Source organism: Notamacropus eugenii, chromosome 3 (assembly GCF_028372415.1).
Source record: "Notamacropus eugenii isolate mMacEug1 chromosome 3, mMacEug1.pri_v2, whole genome shotgun sequence".
Classification (NCBI taxonomy): domain Eukaryota; kingdom Metazoa; phylum Chordata; class Mammalia; order Diprotodontia; family Macropodidae; genus Notamacropus; species Notamacropus eugenii.
The window spans coordinates 470,652,550-470,668,474 of record NC_092874.1 but is presented as its reverse complement, the minus strand read 5'-3'; the positions used below and the strand labels follow the sequence as shown (position 1 = coordinate 470,668,474).

Genomic DNA, 15,925 nt, shown 5'->3' with positions numbered 1-15,925 from the left:
GTTTGAGTGGATCAGAGCTTCAGGTCAGTCAACAGTATGATCCTGAGTTGCACCACGATAGGTTAGCTCCAGGAATAAATTAATTGCCCTACGCTCTGGCCTGGTTAGACCATGGTGTGTGACATTTTAGGAAGGGCACTGCTGATCCAGAGGGCCTCTAGGGTGCTCATGAGGAGGGTGATGTACAAGGAACTGAGAATGTTTATCTAGAACAGAGGTTTGGGGAGGATAGGTATGACAGCGGTCCTCAGGTACATGGACAAGGGTCTAGATTTGTTTTGCTTGTCAGGACATTGTAATGGAAATGCGACTGGACCTGCGGCAAGGTCAGAAGCGCCCAGTTCTGATACTACACCTTTGTTCCTGCTGCTGAGAAGGGGCCCAAAGCTGGGAAAGAGGATCTTCTATCACAGACCATGGCCCTTCTAGTATGATTTTTGTTGCCAAACTCAGTGGTCTTTTCTCAGTCCTCATCCTTTCTACCTTCTCTGTGGCCTCTGATGCCGGTGATCACCCTCTTCTCACTGGGTTTTTGTGACACTGCTCTCTCTTGGTCCACCTCCTACCTGTCTGGCCACTCCTAGCTCCTTTGCTGGATCTTCCTACGAACCACACCCAGTAAGAGTGGGTGCTCCCCAAGGCTCCATGCTAAGCCCTCTCCTCTTCTGGCTCCACCCTACCTCAAATCATGATCTCATCTGCTTCTATTCTATTCTCAAATCTATTTATCCAGCCCTAAGCATTGTGTTGACTTCTAGTCTCACATCTGCAGCTGCCTCTTGAACCTCTTGAACTAGATGTCCAGGAGATGTCTTAAAACTCCATGTGTCCACTACCGAACTCATTATCTTTTCCCCAAGGCTCCCCCACCCCCACCCAACTTCCTTATTCCCAGTCTTCTGGCTCACCACCTCAATGCCATCCTCAACTGATCCATTCCCCCAAACAATCTTGCAAGGCCTTGCTTCTACCTTCATCATCTCTCTCCTATACAGCCTATATAGCCATGTGGTTGAGGCCCTTATCACCTCATGCCTGGACTACTGCAAGAGCCTCCTGATAGGTCTACCTGCCCCTCCAAACTAACCTTCATTCAGCTGCTAAAGCAAAGGCAGGTCTGACCATGCTACCCACACTCAACCCACCCCTGCCCTTCATTCCAGTGGTTCCCGAATACTTCCAGAATCAACTATGCAACTGTTGGGCTTTTAGAACCCCTTCCTATCTTTCCAGTACTCTTGTCCTCTACTCTCCTCCACGTACTCTATGATCCAGTGGCACTGGACTCCCAACCATTACCTGCACTCCATCTCCTTTCTCTGCCTCGAACATTCTCCCTGGTTCCTGGCTTCCCTCAAAACCCAGCTCAAATCCCACTTTCTGGAGGAGGTCTTTCCCAGTCATCCCTCTCTCCTCTTCTTGTGCCTTCTCTCTGAGATTATCTCCCATAAACACTTCGCGTGCACACACATTTTGTACATCATTGTTTACATGCTGTCTCCCCAACTAAAACGTTAGTCCAGCCAACCTTCACCATCTACTCTGCACCAGGTCTGGTGCAAAGTGTATATGTTCATCCTTTGTTGCTGAAGACTGTACCAACAGAGAAATCAGGACATGACTTGCACTTGACTTTGAGTGAGGCAGGGCTGTGCAGGTCACCAGCCTCCCTTCTCCTCCAGAGCCACCTGAATCCAGTGACCAGATATTCATCAGGATGACTGGAGATGACCCAGGATGAGGCAACTGGGGTGAAGTGACTTGCCCAAGGTCACACAGCTAGTGAGTGTCAAGTGTCTGAGGTGAGATTTGAACTCAGGTCCTCCTGACTCCTCCACTGGTCCTCTATCCACTGCACCACCAAGATGCCCCCTGGCATTACAAAGCACTACAAAGTGCTGGGGACACAAAGGGAAAAACCAGTCCCTGTTCTCAAATTCATGGTCTAATGGGGGAATCAACGTACAAACATCCATCTCTCGTCCATGCTCTCCTATCCCCATGCCCCCACATTTCTTCACATGAAAACACCCCTTTAATGCATAATCAACATACTTTTCTCCTCAATTCCCAGTTTATGCCGTTTCTTTTTAATAAAACACATTCTTCCAGAGCCATATTGTAGTTGTGGCTCTCCTACCACCAGGTCTCCATGACACTTGTTGTTGGGTCTGTCCTTCGTTCTCCAAGAGAACCATGACATCAAGATGATGACATGACTTGCAATTGACTTGGATTTGAGGGGAGAGCCGTGCAAGGTCATCAGCCTCACTTTCTTCTCCTGAGTCGTCTGGTTCCAGTGGCCTGATACTCATCAGGATGGCTGGAGATGGCCAAGGATGCAATGGGAGACTCTGGCCCTTTCAGGCTAAGGTCTTTCAGATGAAATCAAACTAGCCTTGTGTTGGCACAAGTCACTTTTGCTCAGCCCTACGTCATGCATTTGTATACAGACCTTAGAGAATTTTATTACTGGTTCTTGCCTTTGTTCCCTTTGAAACTCTGGGTAGTAGCCTTCAAAATGTTATCACTCTCCATTAAAAACTCTCCTTGTTGCCTTTAAAATCAAATAAAAGTGTTGTCATTTAAAAGCCCTAACCACTTGGCCCCAACTCACCTTTCTGGCTTTATTACCAAAGTCTCTCCACACCCAGGAATGCAGCCAAAAGACCCTTTATACAGATCCTTATAGATATTACTCTCCTCTCTCTCTCTACTGGTTCCCTAGGTCTGATCTTTACTCCCCTCTCACCCTTGAGTCTTAGAATCACCAATCTGAGGCTTAGTTCAAGCACCATCTTGGACATGAACCCTTTTCTATATCCCTATCTTTCACACACATTCTCCTGTGAGAAAATGCAAATTCCTCAAGATCAGGGGCCATTCTACTTTTCTTCCAAGTTCCTCGGCACCGAGTGTACGAGGTATGATATCTCTATGGTATGGAGATTAGTGTGTATGGACATACAGGTTGGATCTTTCCTCCTATTTCATCTTGAAGTCTTTTTGATTCGATCTGGAAGATTCCAGGAAAAGATTTTCTCAGTTCTTGTTAGGTATACTACACTTTTGTTTTAAACATTTTCCAAAAATTCAAATCCCTTCCTTGAGGTGCCACCTTAACAACTTCCTGTCTCTTCTCAATCTTTTCATTGCAATGAGCAGACATGATAGAAATACCACCTGTGTCCCCAAGGTCCTCACTTTCTAACCTCTGGAAGTTTTTTCTAGGTTCCTCCTGGAATGACCATTTGTGCCTGAATGATTCACCAGAATTTCATTTCTATGACTGCACATAATTCACTTTAACAAACGAGCAAAAAGTACAATTCATTCAAATGAGTATGAGAATGGAAAGCCACAAAAGAACACCAAGGATATTCAAAGAGCCAGTGGCTATTCCAAAGTGCATTCCCCCTTGCTCTCCTTCCCATGTGGAGGGGTTTCTGAAAGTCTCGTTAAAAAGCCCAGTAACTGATGTTCTGATGAGGTTAAGCTGACTAATGCCCATTTCTAGAAGGCAGGGATTTAAACTTTCCTTTTTTTTCAGTGTATTAAGTGAAACTGTACAAGATATAAGTACACACTCTTTAAACTAGGCACTAGTTTTCAAAATCAGAAGGCCATTTAGAATCATGCAACTTAACACCTTCATTTTACAGAGGAGGGACTTGAGGGCCAGAGAGAAAAAATTCTTTTCCTCTGGTCACATAGCTAGGAAGTTGAACTGGGTTTCCAATGAAGGCCTACTGGTTCTAGATCCTGGATTCTTCCCTTACAGCACTGTTCCTTCCTCAATGCAGCCTACCAAATTTAGACTGACACATAACAAATCACTCCAGAACTGCTAGGATGGAGAGATGCAGAGAGGAGCAGGGGAAAGGAGAAGGGGAGAGGGAGAGAGAGGAGACACAGACAGAGAGACAGAGGTAAGAGTTCTTATCTGCATAATCACAGAACTATCCCTGAAAATGTTGCCCATCCCAGTGCATTTAGGAAAATGAGTGGCAATTAACTTTGAGCATAAGCAAACTTTGTTCATTTGAGAAAAATGCCACGTTCAGCCTCTGAAAGAAATGGCATCAAAGCCATCTGTCACCCCGGGAAGATCTAGACACAGAGAGATGACGCTTCCCTTGGACTTCACCAACCTTAACGTTCACTCATAAGAAAATCCGCCATGGCGGGCACTGCATGCGGTTCTTTAATTCAACAGCATCCAAGGCCCAGAACAGAGTTCCCAAGTTCTACTTTCTCCTGGGGTATTTTCCACATAATGTTCCATTGTTGAAGCAGCTCATCTGAACCCTTCTGGGCCTCAGTTCTGTCCTTTGTAAGAAGAGTGGGTTGTACTAGTTCTTGAAGGTGGACCCCAGCTCTAAAACCCAATGAATCTATGACCACAACCTGGTGAAATCAGCCCAGCTGAGAGCTCAGCAGCTGCCCCCGTGTATGCATGCATACACACACACACACACACACACACACAAAGGAGTCAACATTTTCAAGGTACAATTTCTTTAATAAATTAACACCAGTCAAAATACAGTGCCGGACATGATGCAGCTCAACATGCTGGTAACGTTGGTCTTGAAGCACCTGTGTTTCTGGGAGAGTGGGGGGAGCCCCGCCTCTTCTAGTGGTTCCTGGGATTAGTTCCAGAGTGGCCCTTGGCTTGTGCCCTGCTGCCAACCTCATGCAGAGGATTCCTGAACGCTTCATCCCACCAAACTTGACCCTGACACCCCATCCCCCCACCCCCAAAGGAAAAAAAAATAACCTGATAGCTAAAGGGATATCCATACACAATCTCTACAGTAACGCTTGTTATTCAATTAATCAAAATTAAAAGACCTGGTTAACCCACACTAAATCTTGGTTTTACATTGGAAAAATACCTCAGCAGCAGCAGGAAGTCATATAAGCATGAGCCAATGTTCCTGTAACATAGGATGTGGAGGCACTGACTGATTCAAATCCCATCCAGACCCATACTACAAGGGGCTAGCAATTCCTTCTGCAAGCCCAGCCGCCTAAGTTCACCCCTAGTTGGTCATCTACCCGCTGCTTGGAAGACCTGTCCTCCAAAGGGGCCAGGTGTGAGGGGTCCAGCTGACTGGTCCTGCAGTCAGGGGCTACACACCCTGTGGAACACCCTCAAACACGAGGTGAAGCTCCCTTATACCAGGGAGCCCTACAATGAGCAGCCCAACTCAACCAAGAGAGAGGGCTGGGGGCTCACCTCTGAGACCCCCACAAAAAACACTTCTCCAGCCCTTTCACAGAGAAGCACAGCAATCAGGAACATACATGGGAAGTGTCTCTCAGAAGGACTTGGGATGTGACACATGAGGAACATCCAACTACCTTAATGAAGCAAACTTGACCCAAATGGTAAGTTCATAGGACTAAAAATAAGATACTCCAGATGCTAATTAGGCTCCTGTGATATACATAAAAGTTTCTCAATTACTGAATAAACTATTTCAGATTATGGTTGTCTATCTCTCCATAAGACTCACTGATATATGTATTATACTGCTGCAAATATTGAGTAGGGCATAAAAATACAATTTATGAAAGACAGGCCTGAACATTCCCATTTCAAGTCCTTTCATAAAGCTCTCTTCTCTAAAGGTAACTACAGAGCACAGGCGGGTGTGCACGTCCTTAGCCCACCACTATACAGGGGGCAAGGCTACCATGTCCCTGTCCAGCTCAAACTCATCAGCTCCATCAGGTGAAAAAAGACACGTTGGTGGTTTCCACGGAGATTCTTCCAGGCAAGATGGATACAGCTTCCCCACAGTGCATCGGAAATCTCTCCCCAAGTCCCAGAGCACGCGCTCGGAAATGTGCTGCCGCAGAGACCAGCGGTCAAGCTCCACATCATATTGGTAGGTGGCATATTTTGCTCTCTCGTTTAAGTGGGTTTCTCGCATAAAAACACACAAAGAATTCGAGATCACCACGGCTCTCACACAAGGGTCAGAGTACCGCTTGGCAGGGATGTTGGCCGCCATCCTCCATTCATTCTTGTTCACATCATATACTTCCACAGTGACCGAAGAACCATCGACGGTGCTGGTCGGCAGTCTTAGGCCAGAGCTACTGGCGATGTGGAGGCCTCCAATGTAGAAGATCTGATCACCAAAAGCAGCAGCTGAAGCAAAGGATCTGCTTGTTTGCCTCATAGCCATTTCTACCCAGGAATCCGACCTTGGAAAGTAGCAGTACATGAGATTCAGGGTCATCACATAAATGCAGTCATGGACCACGACCGCTGCACTCCACTGCCAAGCACAAGGCAAGGGGCTCACCAGGGTCCACTCGTCCTTCTCGGTGTCATACCTTTCCACAGTCCTTCGGTTGAGCTCCCCACCAACGCTATCTCCTCCAATTGCATAGATGTAGCCTTCACAACAAACCAGAGAGGGCTTGATGCGAACAAAGAGCATTGGGGTCTTTGGGAACCAAGTGTTCTGCTGTGCATCAAACCAGTAAAAGCAATTCACTGTTCTAAAGGCAGCCTGAAGTTTGCTTGTTTTACTGTAATTCATTTTTGTGTTTTTTAGAGGAACCTGCCCTCCTGCTATGTAGATGTCATTATCAGGAGTTACAAGGGTGCCAACCTTATGCAAATCAGCAGGCGGACTACAAATCTTGTAAACTTTTTCGGCTTGAGGGCTGTAACAGACAGAGGAGTAAAGACTACCAGGATTTTCAGAAGCAGCCTCAATGAAAATCATCATTTCCTCTTTAGTCATGCCAAGCCTTGGCTTGAAAAACTTGGGCATAGACTTATAGAGACCCTGAACCACGACAGATTTATCGTTGGGCGGCAGACCTTGAAACCAGGCTCTTTGTGTTACTTCTGAAAGAGCGTCGATTCTGATTTGGCTGAGGACAGAGGACAGGTACTGCGACCGCGATTCCGGATTATACTCGAGCCACAACATGGCGGCTTCTCGGACTGTCTCCTCCTTCTCTACGTTTAAATTGTCACTACTTAGGATGTCTATGAGCAAATCATGAGAGAGCTGCATGAATGCATCTTGGTGGTACACAGCAGTGAACTTGTGCTCCACCATCCGCTTGGCACTTTGCTTCAACTCCTCACAGCTGAAGAGATCCGCAAAACTCAATAAGCGAACACAGTTCTCTGCGTTTATTTTTTTAATTAAGTATTCTCGACATCGCTGTAACACATCTTCTACCTAAAATTTTAAAAAGACCAATCAGAGCAGAACAGACTCATCCATTTTTTTTTTTCACAAGAAGTGCACAGCATCAGATGCACACCTTCAGGGATCATAAACAAAGCACAATTCAGAAGCCCAACTCTCATGGTCAAAGGAAGCTGGAGTTTACACTCTGCTTCTCACCCAAGGACCAAAGTACCTACTTATGTGCTCTCAGCACATTCTCAAATAAATAAATGAATGGACAGAGAGATAAACTGGGCTGAAGAAGAAAAAACATGCACAAATATACAAAAGTACCACTGATACTGTACTTGGACCCTCTCACAAGACAAGTATTATAAACAAACCATTAGGTTTAAAAAGAAGCTTTAACAATTCATCCAGGAGGTTCCTATCCTGGGGTCTATGAACTTGGGTTTTTAAAAAATATACTTTTTTATTATAATTTCAATAAAACTGGCTTCCTATGTATTTTACTTTATGCATTTAAAAGTACTACTTTATTTTATTTATATTCAGTGTTCTACAATCACTACCATATAAGTTAGATTTTTTTCCCTCCCTCCGTGAGGTGGCATATAATTTTATATAGGTTCTACACATAAATTCCTATTAAATACATTTTCACCATAATCATGTCGCATAGAAGAATTAAAATGAATGGGAGAACTCATAAAACAAACCAAAACATAATACAAAAGAAAGTGATCTGCTTCATTCTGCGACTGAATTCCATAGTTCCTTCTCTGAATGTGGATAAAAGTACTACTTCAAAAAGGGGTCTACAAGCTTGCCCCAGATGGCTGCATAGAGTCCAGGCCACAAAAAGAGGAAGAAGCTACAGTTCAGGGCTTCTCAGAGGCCACTCAATCTAAGCCCCTCATTTGTCGTCATCTATACCTGGGACGTTCTGGAAATCGAGCTCTTCCCTACTTAGGACAAGGCACCTCAACAATTGCTCATTAAGAGTCTCCCAAGTGTCACGTACGATGCTGAGCATGGGTCCAGCTGGAATGGATCACAGACCTTCAGGTCTTAGAGATGAGTGAGGTGATATCTCATTCATTTCACAGAGGAGGAACTCGAGACAGAAGAACAGTGTCCTTCCCAAGGTCACAGAGCTAGCGAATGGAAGAACTAATGCTCTTTCCACCATTTATACACCAAATTGATTTGTTAATTATTAATACGGAGGGAATTATAAAAAGTAGCACTGTTAACACTTGCTAGTTACAGGAATGACAAACTCTTCCTAAAAGTAACAACCACCAAGTCTTCCAAATTATGTAATTACAAATGATGAACATTTAAATCTATAATTTTCACTACCTGACACTTGGTGTTCTGGGAACAGTTTGTTTATCCTTACAAAGGAAGGAGGCACACATCTCAGTTCAAGCTGCTAAGACAGTTGCATTTATTCATTTGGTGATCTTGTAAGCAGCTAGTTAGAAAGAGAATCACAGCCATACAGGTCTTGTAGGATGGGCTGGGTGGGGAAGGCTCTGATTTCAGGCACCCTTCCCATGAGACACACCCCTAATGCATCTGTCACTATGCCAGAATAAGTTTATTAAAGAACCAACACGAAATTCCTGAATGGCAAAATTAATTGGAGTCTAGATGTGCTAAAGTATTCTCCCTACTTCAGCAATTTGGAAAAGTATTTAGGGGAGAGTCTATAGGGCTTCTGCTAAGAGATAATTTACCAATAATTGAATTTATAGCTTTATTTATAGCTAGTATTCTCTTTTTTGGGGGGTAGAGGTGGGGCAGGGGATGCAAAGTTTCAGGTTTGGGTTCAAAAATCTTAGAACCCAAAGGAAGCAGATCCAAACAGCTGGGGCCCTGTAGCAGCGAGTACACTGGCACACCTCCCGCCCCACCTCATCCCCATCTCCTACCCTTGCCATCCTCTTTGGGAAGGGAAAAGAACCCTCTTCCCTAGCTAGCCCTTAGCAGTGACAAGTCACCCACTCCTGAAGTCACCCACTCCTGAAATCTAGGCTTCTGTCTGCCCTGGCAAAGACAATGGATTTCAGAGAACATCTTATCCTTGATTTTCTAGAATGTTCACTGGGAAAATGAGAGAAAACACACGATATAAATAAATTACCCAAGATAAAGACATTACACAAGATTTACTCTGGTTCAAGGACGCCTTGACCGTGTTCCCTTCAGTCAAATGACCTTCCAGGTACCAGGCAGAGATTTCTGGTTCATCCACTACTCCCAGACCTTGTCAAATGAAGGAGAAAGGGGCCCGTCTCTCTGCCCATCTTGGCTGCCACTGAGGATGTGCAACCCGGCAAACATTTCCAAACTCTTCCGACATGCTGGCTGGTTCTGCCAGTTGGTCCTCCCCTCTCCCCCTTTCTTTGTTGTAAGGGACTGCTCTTAGGATCAGGGGAAAGAATACATTGGAAATGTGGGTGATAGAAAAACAAAAGCTAGCTATAAAAATTCATCTGAATAAAGTAATGCCAATAGAAATTAGAATATTAAGTTTCCAACACTCTTGAAACAAAAGCCTATGAAGTACACGAATGCAGCAAACACAAAAAGCTTTATCTGAAACCACACATCTTACATAAATAGAAATATCATGTGACACATAATTTCAATTAAATTTTTAGAAAATGTGGCCAGGTCAGTTTTTAGAGTGAGATCATTTTTAACAGTTTAAAAAAGATCTTATAATCTTCAAAACAATGAGAAATAAACTACTAGTTCTTTCCTTCTTTAATTCGAAAGGAGAAGGGAGGGAAGGAGAATCACCTTTTTTATGTTGTAAAACATACAATACGATATTTTAAAATAGAGTGGTGGAAGAAAGCACTAACGGAAATCATTTGAGAATACTTCCTTAACTCAACAGGAAGTTATCTCAGCTCAGCTGAACATCAGAGAAGAGAACTCCCCAGACCCAGGGAACACCCACCTGTAGGAAGCAGGCTGTTTCATAGAGCTGCTCCACAGTGCCATCATTAATTGCCAAATTTCCCGTGTATGCGTAAGCTATGATGAGCTGTAAAGTAGCCGAGTCAACATTTCTCAGGTTCACGTGTGTCTGTTTACTTTCACTGAGTCCAATCATGAACATGGCCCTAGGCGGAAATCCACAAATCTTAAGTTAGTCTAAATATCAGAGTAAAACTTAATGAAGACAACTGTCACAACTAGTGAAATTCACTAGTCAAGAAAGCATTTATCAAAAAATTTAGAAATGATGCCATAAATACCACAAATGACAATTAAACTAGATCAAAGGCAAATAACTAATTCAAATCACTAGAGATTCCAAGGAAGTCTAGTGGAACTTAGTTTTCTACCAAGATGACCAGGCGACCCCACTCCTCCATTCTCACTGTCAACAGCTAGCATGTGTTCAGTACCCTATTTTCCAGTACTTATCATGTGCAATGCCAACACTGTGGAAGCGAACAAATGGGATCCAACTGTTCACCCCCAAAGTGCTGAATGTCCAGTGGCACAGATGAAGTTCACTCACATACCAAACATCAAATAACTCAAGGCCACATACTGAAAACTACCAATGGGGAGAGAGATTTCATTCAGACTCTGGGTGGGCTTTGGAACCTTTTCACAAGACTGCCATGATTAAGAATATTTTGGGAATGAAACAAAGAACAAAAATCCTCCCATCCCTCAGTGGAGACATACAAAAACTGGAGTCACACAATCAGAAATGCCTCAATGAGGTTGAGAAATTGGAAAAACATCAAGTTGGGCTGATAAAGAACAGCCACACCAAGAAGAGGTACCTATCTGTTCTGGGCAAACCCAAGTGCCTTCCCTTCCCCTCCCACCCCACCACCCATTTGGGAAGGCACTTGCTAAAAAGTAGACCTAAATATGCTTGAGATTGAAGACAGTCTTTCTCCTATTTTGTTTTTGTGTATTGCCTGACAACATTCGGTAATCAAGTGTGTGAATGTTTTTAAAGTGGTACAAGAAGGGTAAGTGATCCTTGGCTGGAGTGGCCAGAGAAAACTCCCTATAAAAATAGATAAGCCTTAAGCCAGGCCCTGGGTGGATGGATGAATAAATACTTATTAAGTGCTTACTATGCACAAAGCACAAGGGATACTAGAAGGAAAGGGTTCTTAAGGAGCTTGTGTTTTTACAGGAAGAAAGAACACATACGTACATGGAAGAGCTTTCAGCTGCAGGCCAGATGACAGAAAAGCCCTTGCTTTGCAGAGGGCTGTAGCAAATGGAATATCTTCTGTCATTTCCACCAAGAAAATCTTCTCTGTCTCTGATGCTGAGCCATGTGACAGCACCAAGAACATTTCTTTTCCAAGCCTGTAGCTACTGAGGAGATAGGGGCTGTGGTGCCCACAGGGTTTTTAGGTCCCATTTTCATCAAGGTGGCTTCCCTGGATGGTGGCTACAGGGGCCAAATTAGAAGCCAGATTGGTGGCCTGGAGGATACTGATCTCCCTAGGGCTCTGGGGCTGTATCCATGGTGTCCAGAGGGGATGAAGTCGTTAAGATGGTAGTAGTTTGACATGCTTGGCACCTGCTGCCCCTCCACCCCATTTCTGCTTCAGCCAGTGAATGAATAGTGGGAGTCGTAATTAGATAGAGATGTGGATGCTATGTTCAAGGACAGCAAGTAAACCAACTTGGCCAGAGAGAGAGAAGGCTGGAAAGGCAAAGTGGGGCCACAGTACAGAGAACCTTGGAGGATAGACAAAAGAGTTTCTGCTTCATTTGAATGAGAACGAACCATGATTTTGTAGTAGTAAGAACTCCAAGACAAAAGAGAGGCCCATGTGCTAGACATAAACAAGCTGTGATACATAACTGTCATGAAGGGAATACCACTGTGCTATAAGCAACAAGGAATATGATGAATTCAGCATAAGAAACTCATGTGAACTGACACAAAATGAATTAAGTCAACCAGGGGAGTCACAAAAAGAGGGGGAAGGAACAAACAAAAACAGAATGCTAGGAAACAGACGGAAAGATGCCTCACCCTTATTCTCTGCCAAGAAGGGAGCGCTGGGGCTAGAATGATGGGGATACATGGCTTAGTTCTGTCTTTTATACTTTGTTATAAGGGATGACTCTCTTAAAAGGGAAGACATTGGAATATGCAATGATGTAAAAACAAAAAGCAACAATACATTTTAGTTAAAAAAAAATAAAGACGATCAATGTTCCTGAGGAGGAGGCCAGGATACTAACTATGGACACTCAGGTATAATGCAGGAAGGCCTGCGCTGTGGTGGCAGCAATGAGACTAGAACACGGGACCTGAGAGTCAGAAGACCTAAACTGAAGGGCAAATTCTCATGTTCATCAGGTATATGATCTTAGGCAACTCATTTACAATGTCTAGATTCATTTCCCCACCTGTAAAATGAGGACAGAAATTCTTAAGACGCCCTAGCTCCAGAGCAACTATCTGTAAGCAAAGCTCACTCCAAACTGTAAAGCTCTACATTAATGTGAGGAATAGGAAGGTGAGAGTAAGAAGGAAGAATTAAGGTTTTAGAAATGGATACCTGGGAGCTTGGTAATACCACTGAAGCAAAGAGCAAAGAAGCCAGTCTTAAGGGAAACAGGAGCTCAATTTCAGACAAAAGGCCCAGGCACCAAGTGGCAATGTCTAAAACATGATTAGTGTTATCATCGGAACTCGAGAGTTAAGATACAAGTTGGATTTGGGAATCACCTACTGTGAGACAGTAAAAATGGAGAGAACAGCTAAGGGGATACAGAGAGAGAGAGTGGTATCATGGGTAGAGTAATATCTCCAATCAGAAAGATAGACACTTACTTCCTTCCAAGACACTTAACCTCTAGGATTTTCTATTAACTCAGGGAAGGGTGATATGGAATATGGGCTGATGAAAGGAGTCTCAACATCGATAAAATCCTAGATCCCCTTCATGCACTGGAAGGTATAAAAAACCAAGACAAAAGACCCAAGCCTAACTCCTGGAGAATGCTGGAAAGGACAGAAGGATGGATGGATGGACAGACAGATGGATGGACAGACAGATGGACGAAAGGAAGGAAGGAAGAGAGGGAGGGAGGGAGAAAAGGAGGGAAATCAACGAAGTACTAAGAAACTGGCTAGAGAGAGAAGAGAATGAGATAGGAACACTGAATTTCACCAGGATTCGAAGCCAGGCTTCTTCAGACCCCCAGAGGTCAGGGCACACTTGGATGGTGATGCCGCACCTGCACATTCATTTGGGAATGACAGAGCAAGAAGGAACCTAGGTACTGTCTACATCTCTTCTGCTAGTCCAGGGTAATGACTTTGGACGAACAGGAAAAACTGGCTACAGATATGGCTTTCTGAACCACAACCATTTACAAGACCAATGGTATGTTTTGCAAGGGATGGAGTACACTCCATTCTGGGAAGGAATCTGGCAGGAGATTTAACCAACCTGATCCAGCAGATATAAAAATTAAATTTAGGAGGAAGAGTGAAAAATGTCTTGATAAAGCCAGAATCTGGGTAAAAGAGGACAAAGAAGGTCCTTTTCGGTTCTAAGTCTTAAGCATAATACGGAGGGGAACAAAGCATGGGAGAGAAGGCAGAACCAGTAAGAGACTGGTGAAAATCAAAGTGAGTTGTGAATTATACTGGTGGCTGCAGGTGTCTCTATCACGATGCATACAGTGTGGGAGACAAAGAAATGCTGAACCACCACCAATGGGCATTCAATCTTAAAAACATCACTAAGACTTGGAGGGAGGGGGAGGCTTCTCATCACAACTCACTCGAAGATAGGACTTTTAAGATTTACGAAGTGTTTGCTTCTCAATAGGCTTCTAAGGCAAACAACTAAGTGCCTTCATAAGAGTCAAAGAGGTAAGGCCAAGTCTTGGAAATCCCAGCAAGACTTCTTGACCTTGGATGTGCACTCTTCCCATGAGACCATGTAGTCCCTCACACCTTGAATAAGAGTGGGAGAGCAGAATGGTATTGTAATGAGAAGAAAGTATGCCTCAGATTCCTCTGCTGTACAATGGGGATGATAATATCTACCTTTCAGGGTTTTTGAGCATCAAATTAAATAACTGTAGAGCACTTAACACAATGTCTTGTATACAGTAAATAATACATGTGTTAGATGTTATCATTATCCTAAGTTTACTAAACTGATAGACTGGGGAACACAAATTCAGAAAGCATCTCAATTTCTGCAAAGAAGTTAGAAATCTTTCATAATATCCTTGTAGATAAAATGAGGAAATGTGGCCTGGACAAAAGTACAGGTGAGTAGAGCTCCGTCCAATTGTGTAACCAAACCCAAAGTACTGACATCAATTTCAACTGAGATAAAGGCAATAACGTACTCGATATCTGTTCTACTTAATATTTTATCAATAATCTGAATAAAGCTTTGGAAGGCATGGTTATCAAATATGCAGATGACACAAAACTTAAGAGTAATGTAATGGTTGACAGCACCAACATTCAAATGGCCCTAATCAACCAAAACAATAAGCCTAAACCATGAATAAACAAACCATGTCCTGAATTTAGGGCTGAAAAAAGTAACTGCACCAGCCCAGTAAGTAAAAGGTCTGCCTCTATAATCCTTCATGTGAAAAAGACCTGGAGAAGCGAGCTGAGCTAACAGTGCCCCGTTACTATGGAAACAGCTAACAGTGCCCCATTGCTATGGAAACAATCAGCAGGATTTCAGACCTGAGCCCATCAGGAGTAGGTACCAGGCCCTGAGAGGCCTTGAGCAGCCCATCCCCCAGCAGGCCAGGCTGCTCTAGGTCTATGCTCAGGAAAGCTGGAACTTGGACTCTGATCTTAACTCCAGGTCCAGCAATCAATCATTCCACAACCTCAAAGGGTTTTAAATGGGTGTGGCTTTATTAGTTTATTAGCCTTCAACAAGGAATGTGGTAAAGATAAAATATGATAAAGTTAGAATAGGTTAAAAAACAGTAGGAAATGAGGAACCCAAACTGATGGTTTTCTCCTCCTAAGTAAAAACACTGCTCCTGTAAACATCAATCATGATTCTAGAAACACTACTTAAAAGTTAAGCCTTTTACAAATTTTAAATTTATGAATGGAGTGTCTTTTCAAATGGATTGCTTTAAAAGATCAAAAGAAAATAAAGGGACGATTTCTCTTATGTCTCTGTTAGTTGGAAAGATCTGTCAAAACACAAAATATTTCCAGAATCCAACATTGTACCTGGGTGAGTTTTCTTCTACCATTACAGACCCCATGACCCTTCCCGTGTCTCAGTGGCACGTTTCTGCAAATTGTTCTGTCCTCAAGTAAGGAATGTTCTCATAAAGTCACAGCAAAACCAGGTCAACTCCATGACTCTCAATCAGACAATCTATAGCTGAGTGCTTACTTAGAACCATCCAGGTGGGCTGGGCCTGTCCAAGATGGCTCTATTGACAAAGCTTTTGAAAATCCAGTCAAGCCCACACACATCGAGGTGTGGGCCTTTTAAGTGGAGTTAGTCAGAATAATGTAGATTTCAAACATCCAATTTAAAGTCCATTGCCCCCATCTCTCATCCACCATTTTTCTTTCCTTTAATCTTTTCCAAACTTCTTTCATCGATTCCCTAAGTACAAGAAGATGATACAACAAAAGTAAGAGCATCTCTAATGAAACTGAGGAGCCAAGTGGACCAAGAGGTGACCTTGGGGTAAGGAAACCCTGGACCCAAGAACCACCGCTG

At 43.5% G+C, this 15,925-nt stretch overlaps 1 protein-coding gene across 3 annotated transcripts in view; it reads right to left on the bottom strand.

Moving 5' to 3' along the window:
* Positions 1 to 4,501: 4,501 nt before the first annotated feature.
* KBTBD2 (kelch repeat and BTB domain containing 2) overlaps positions 4,502 to 15,925 on the bottom strand; it is a 31,913-nt gene continuing 20,489 nt past the window's right edge. For all 3 annotated transcript variants that reach the window (XM_072598882.1, XM_072598880.1, XM_072598881.1), the window contains 2 exons: positions 10,147 to 10,312; positions 4,502 to 7,217 (listed from right to left, as the gene is read on the bottom strand). In XM_072598882.1, coding sequence (XP_072454983.1) covers positions 5,682 to 7,217; positions 10,147 to 10,312 — 1,702 coding nt within the window. In that variant the 3' untranslated portion in view covers positions 4,502 to 5,681. The remainder of the gene's footprint in view (positions 7,218 to 10,146; positions 10,313 to 15,925) is intronic.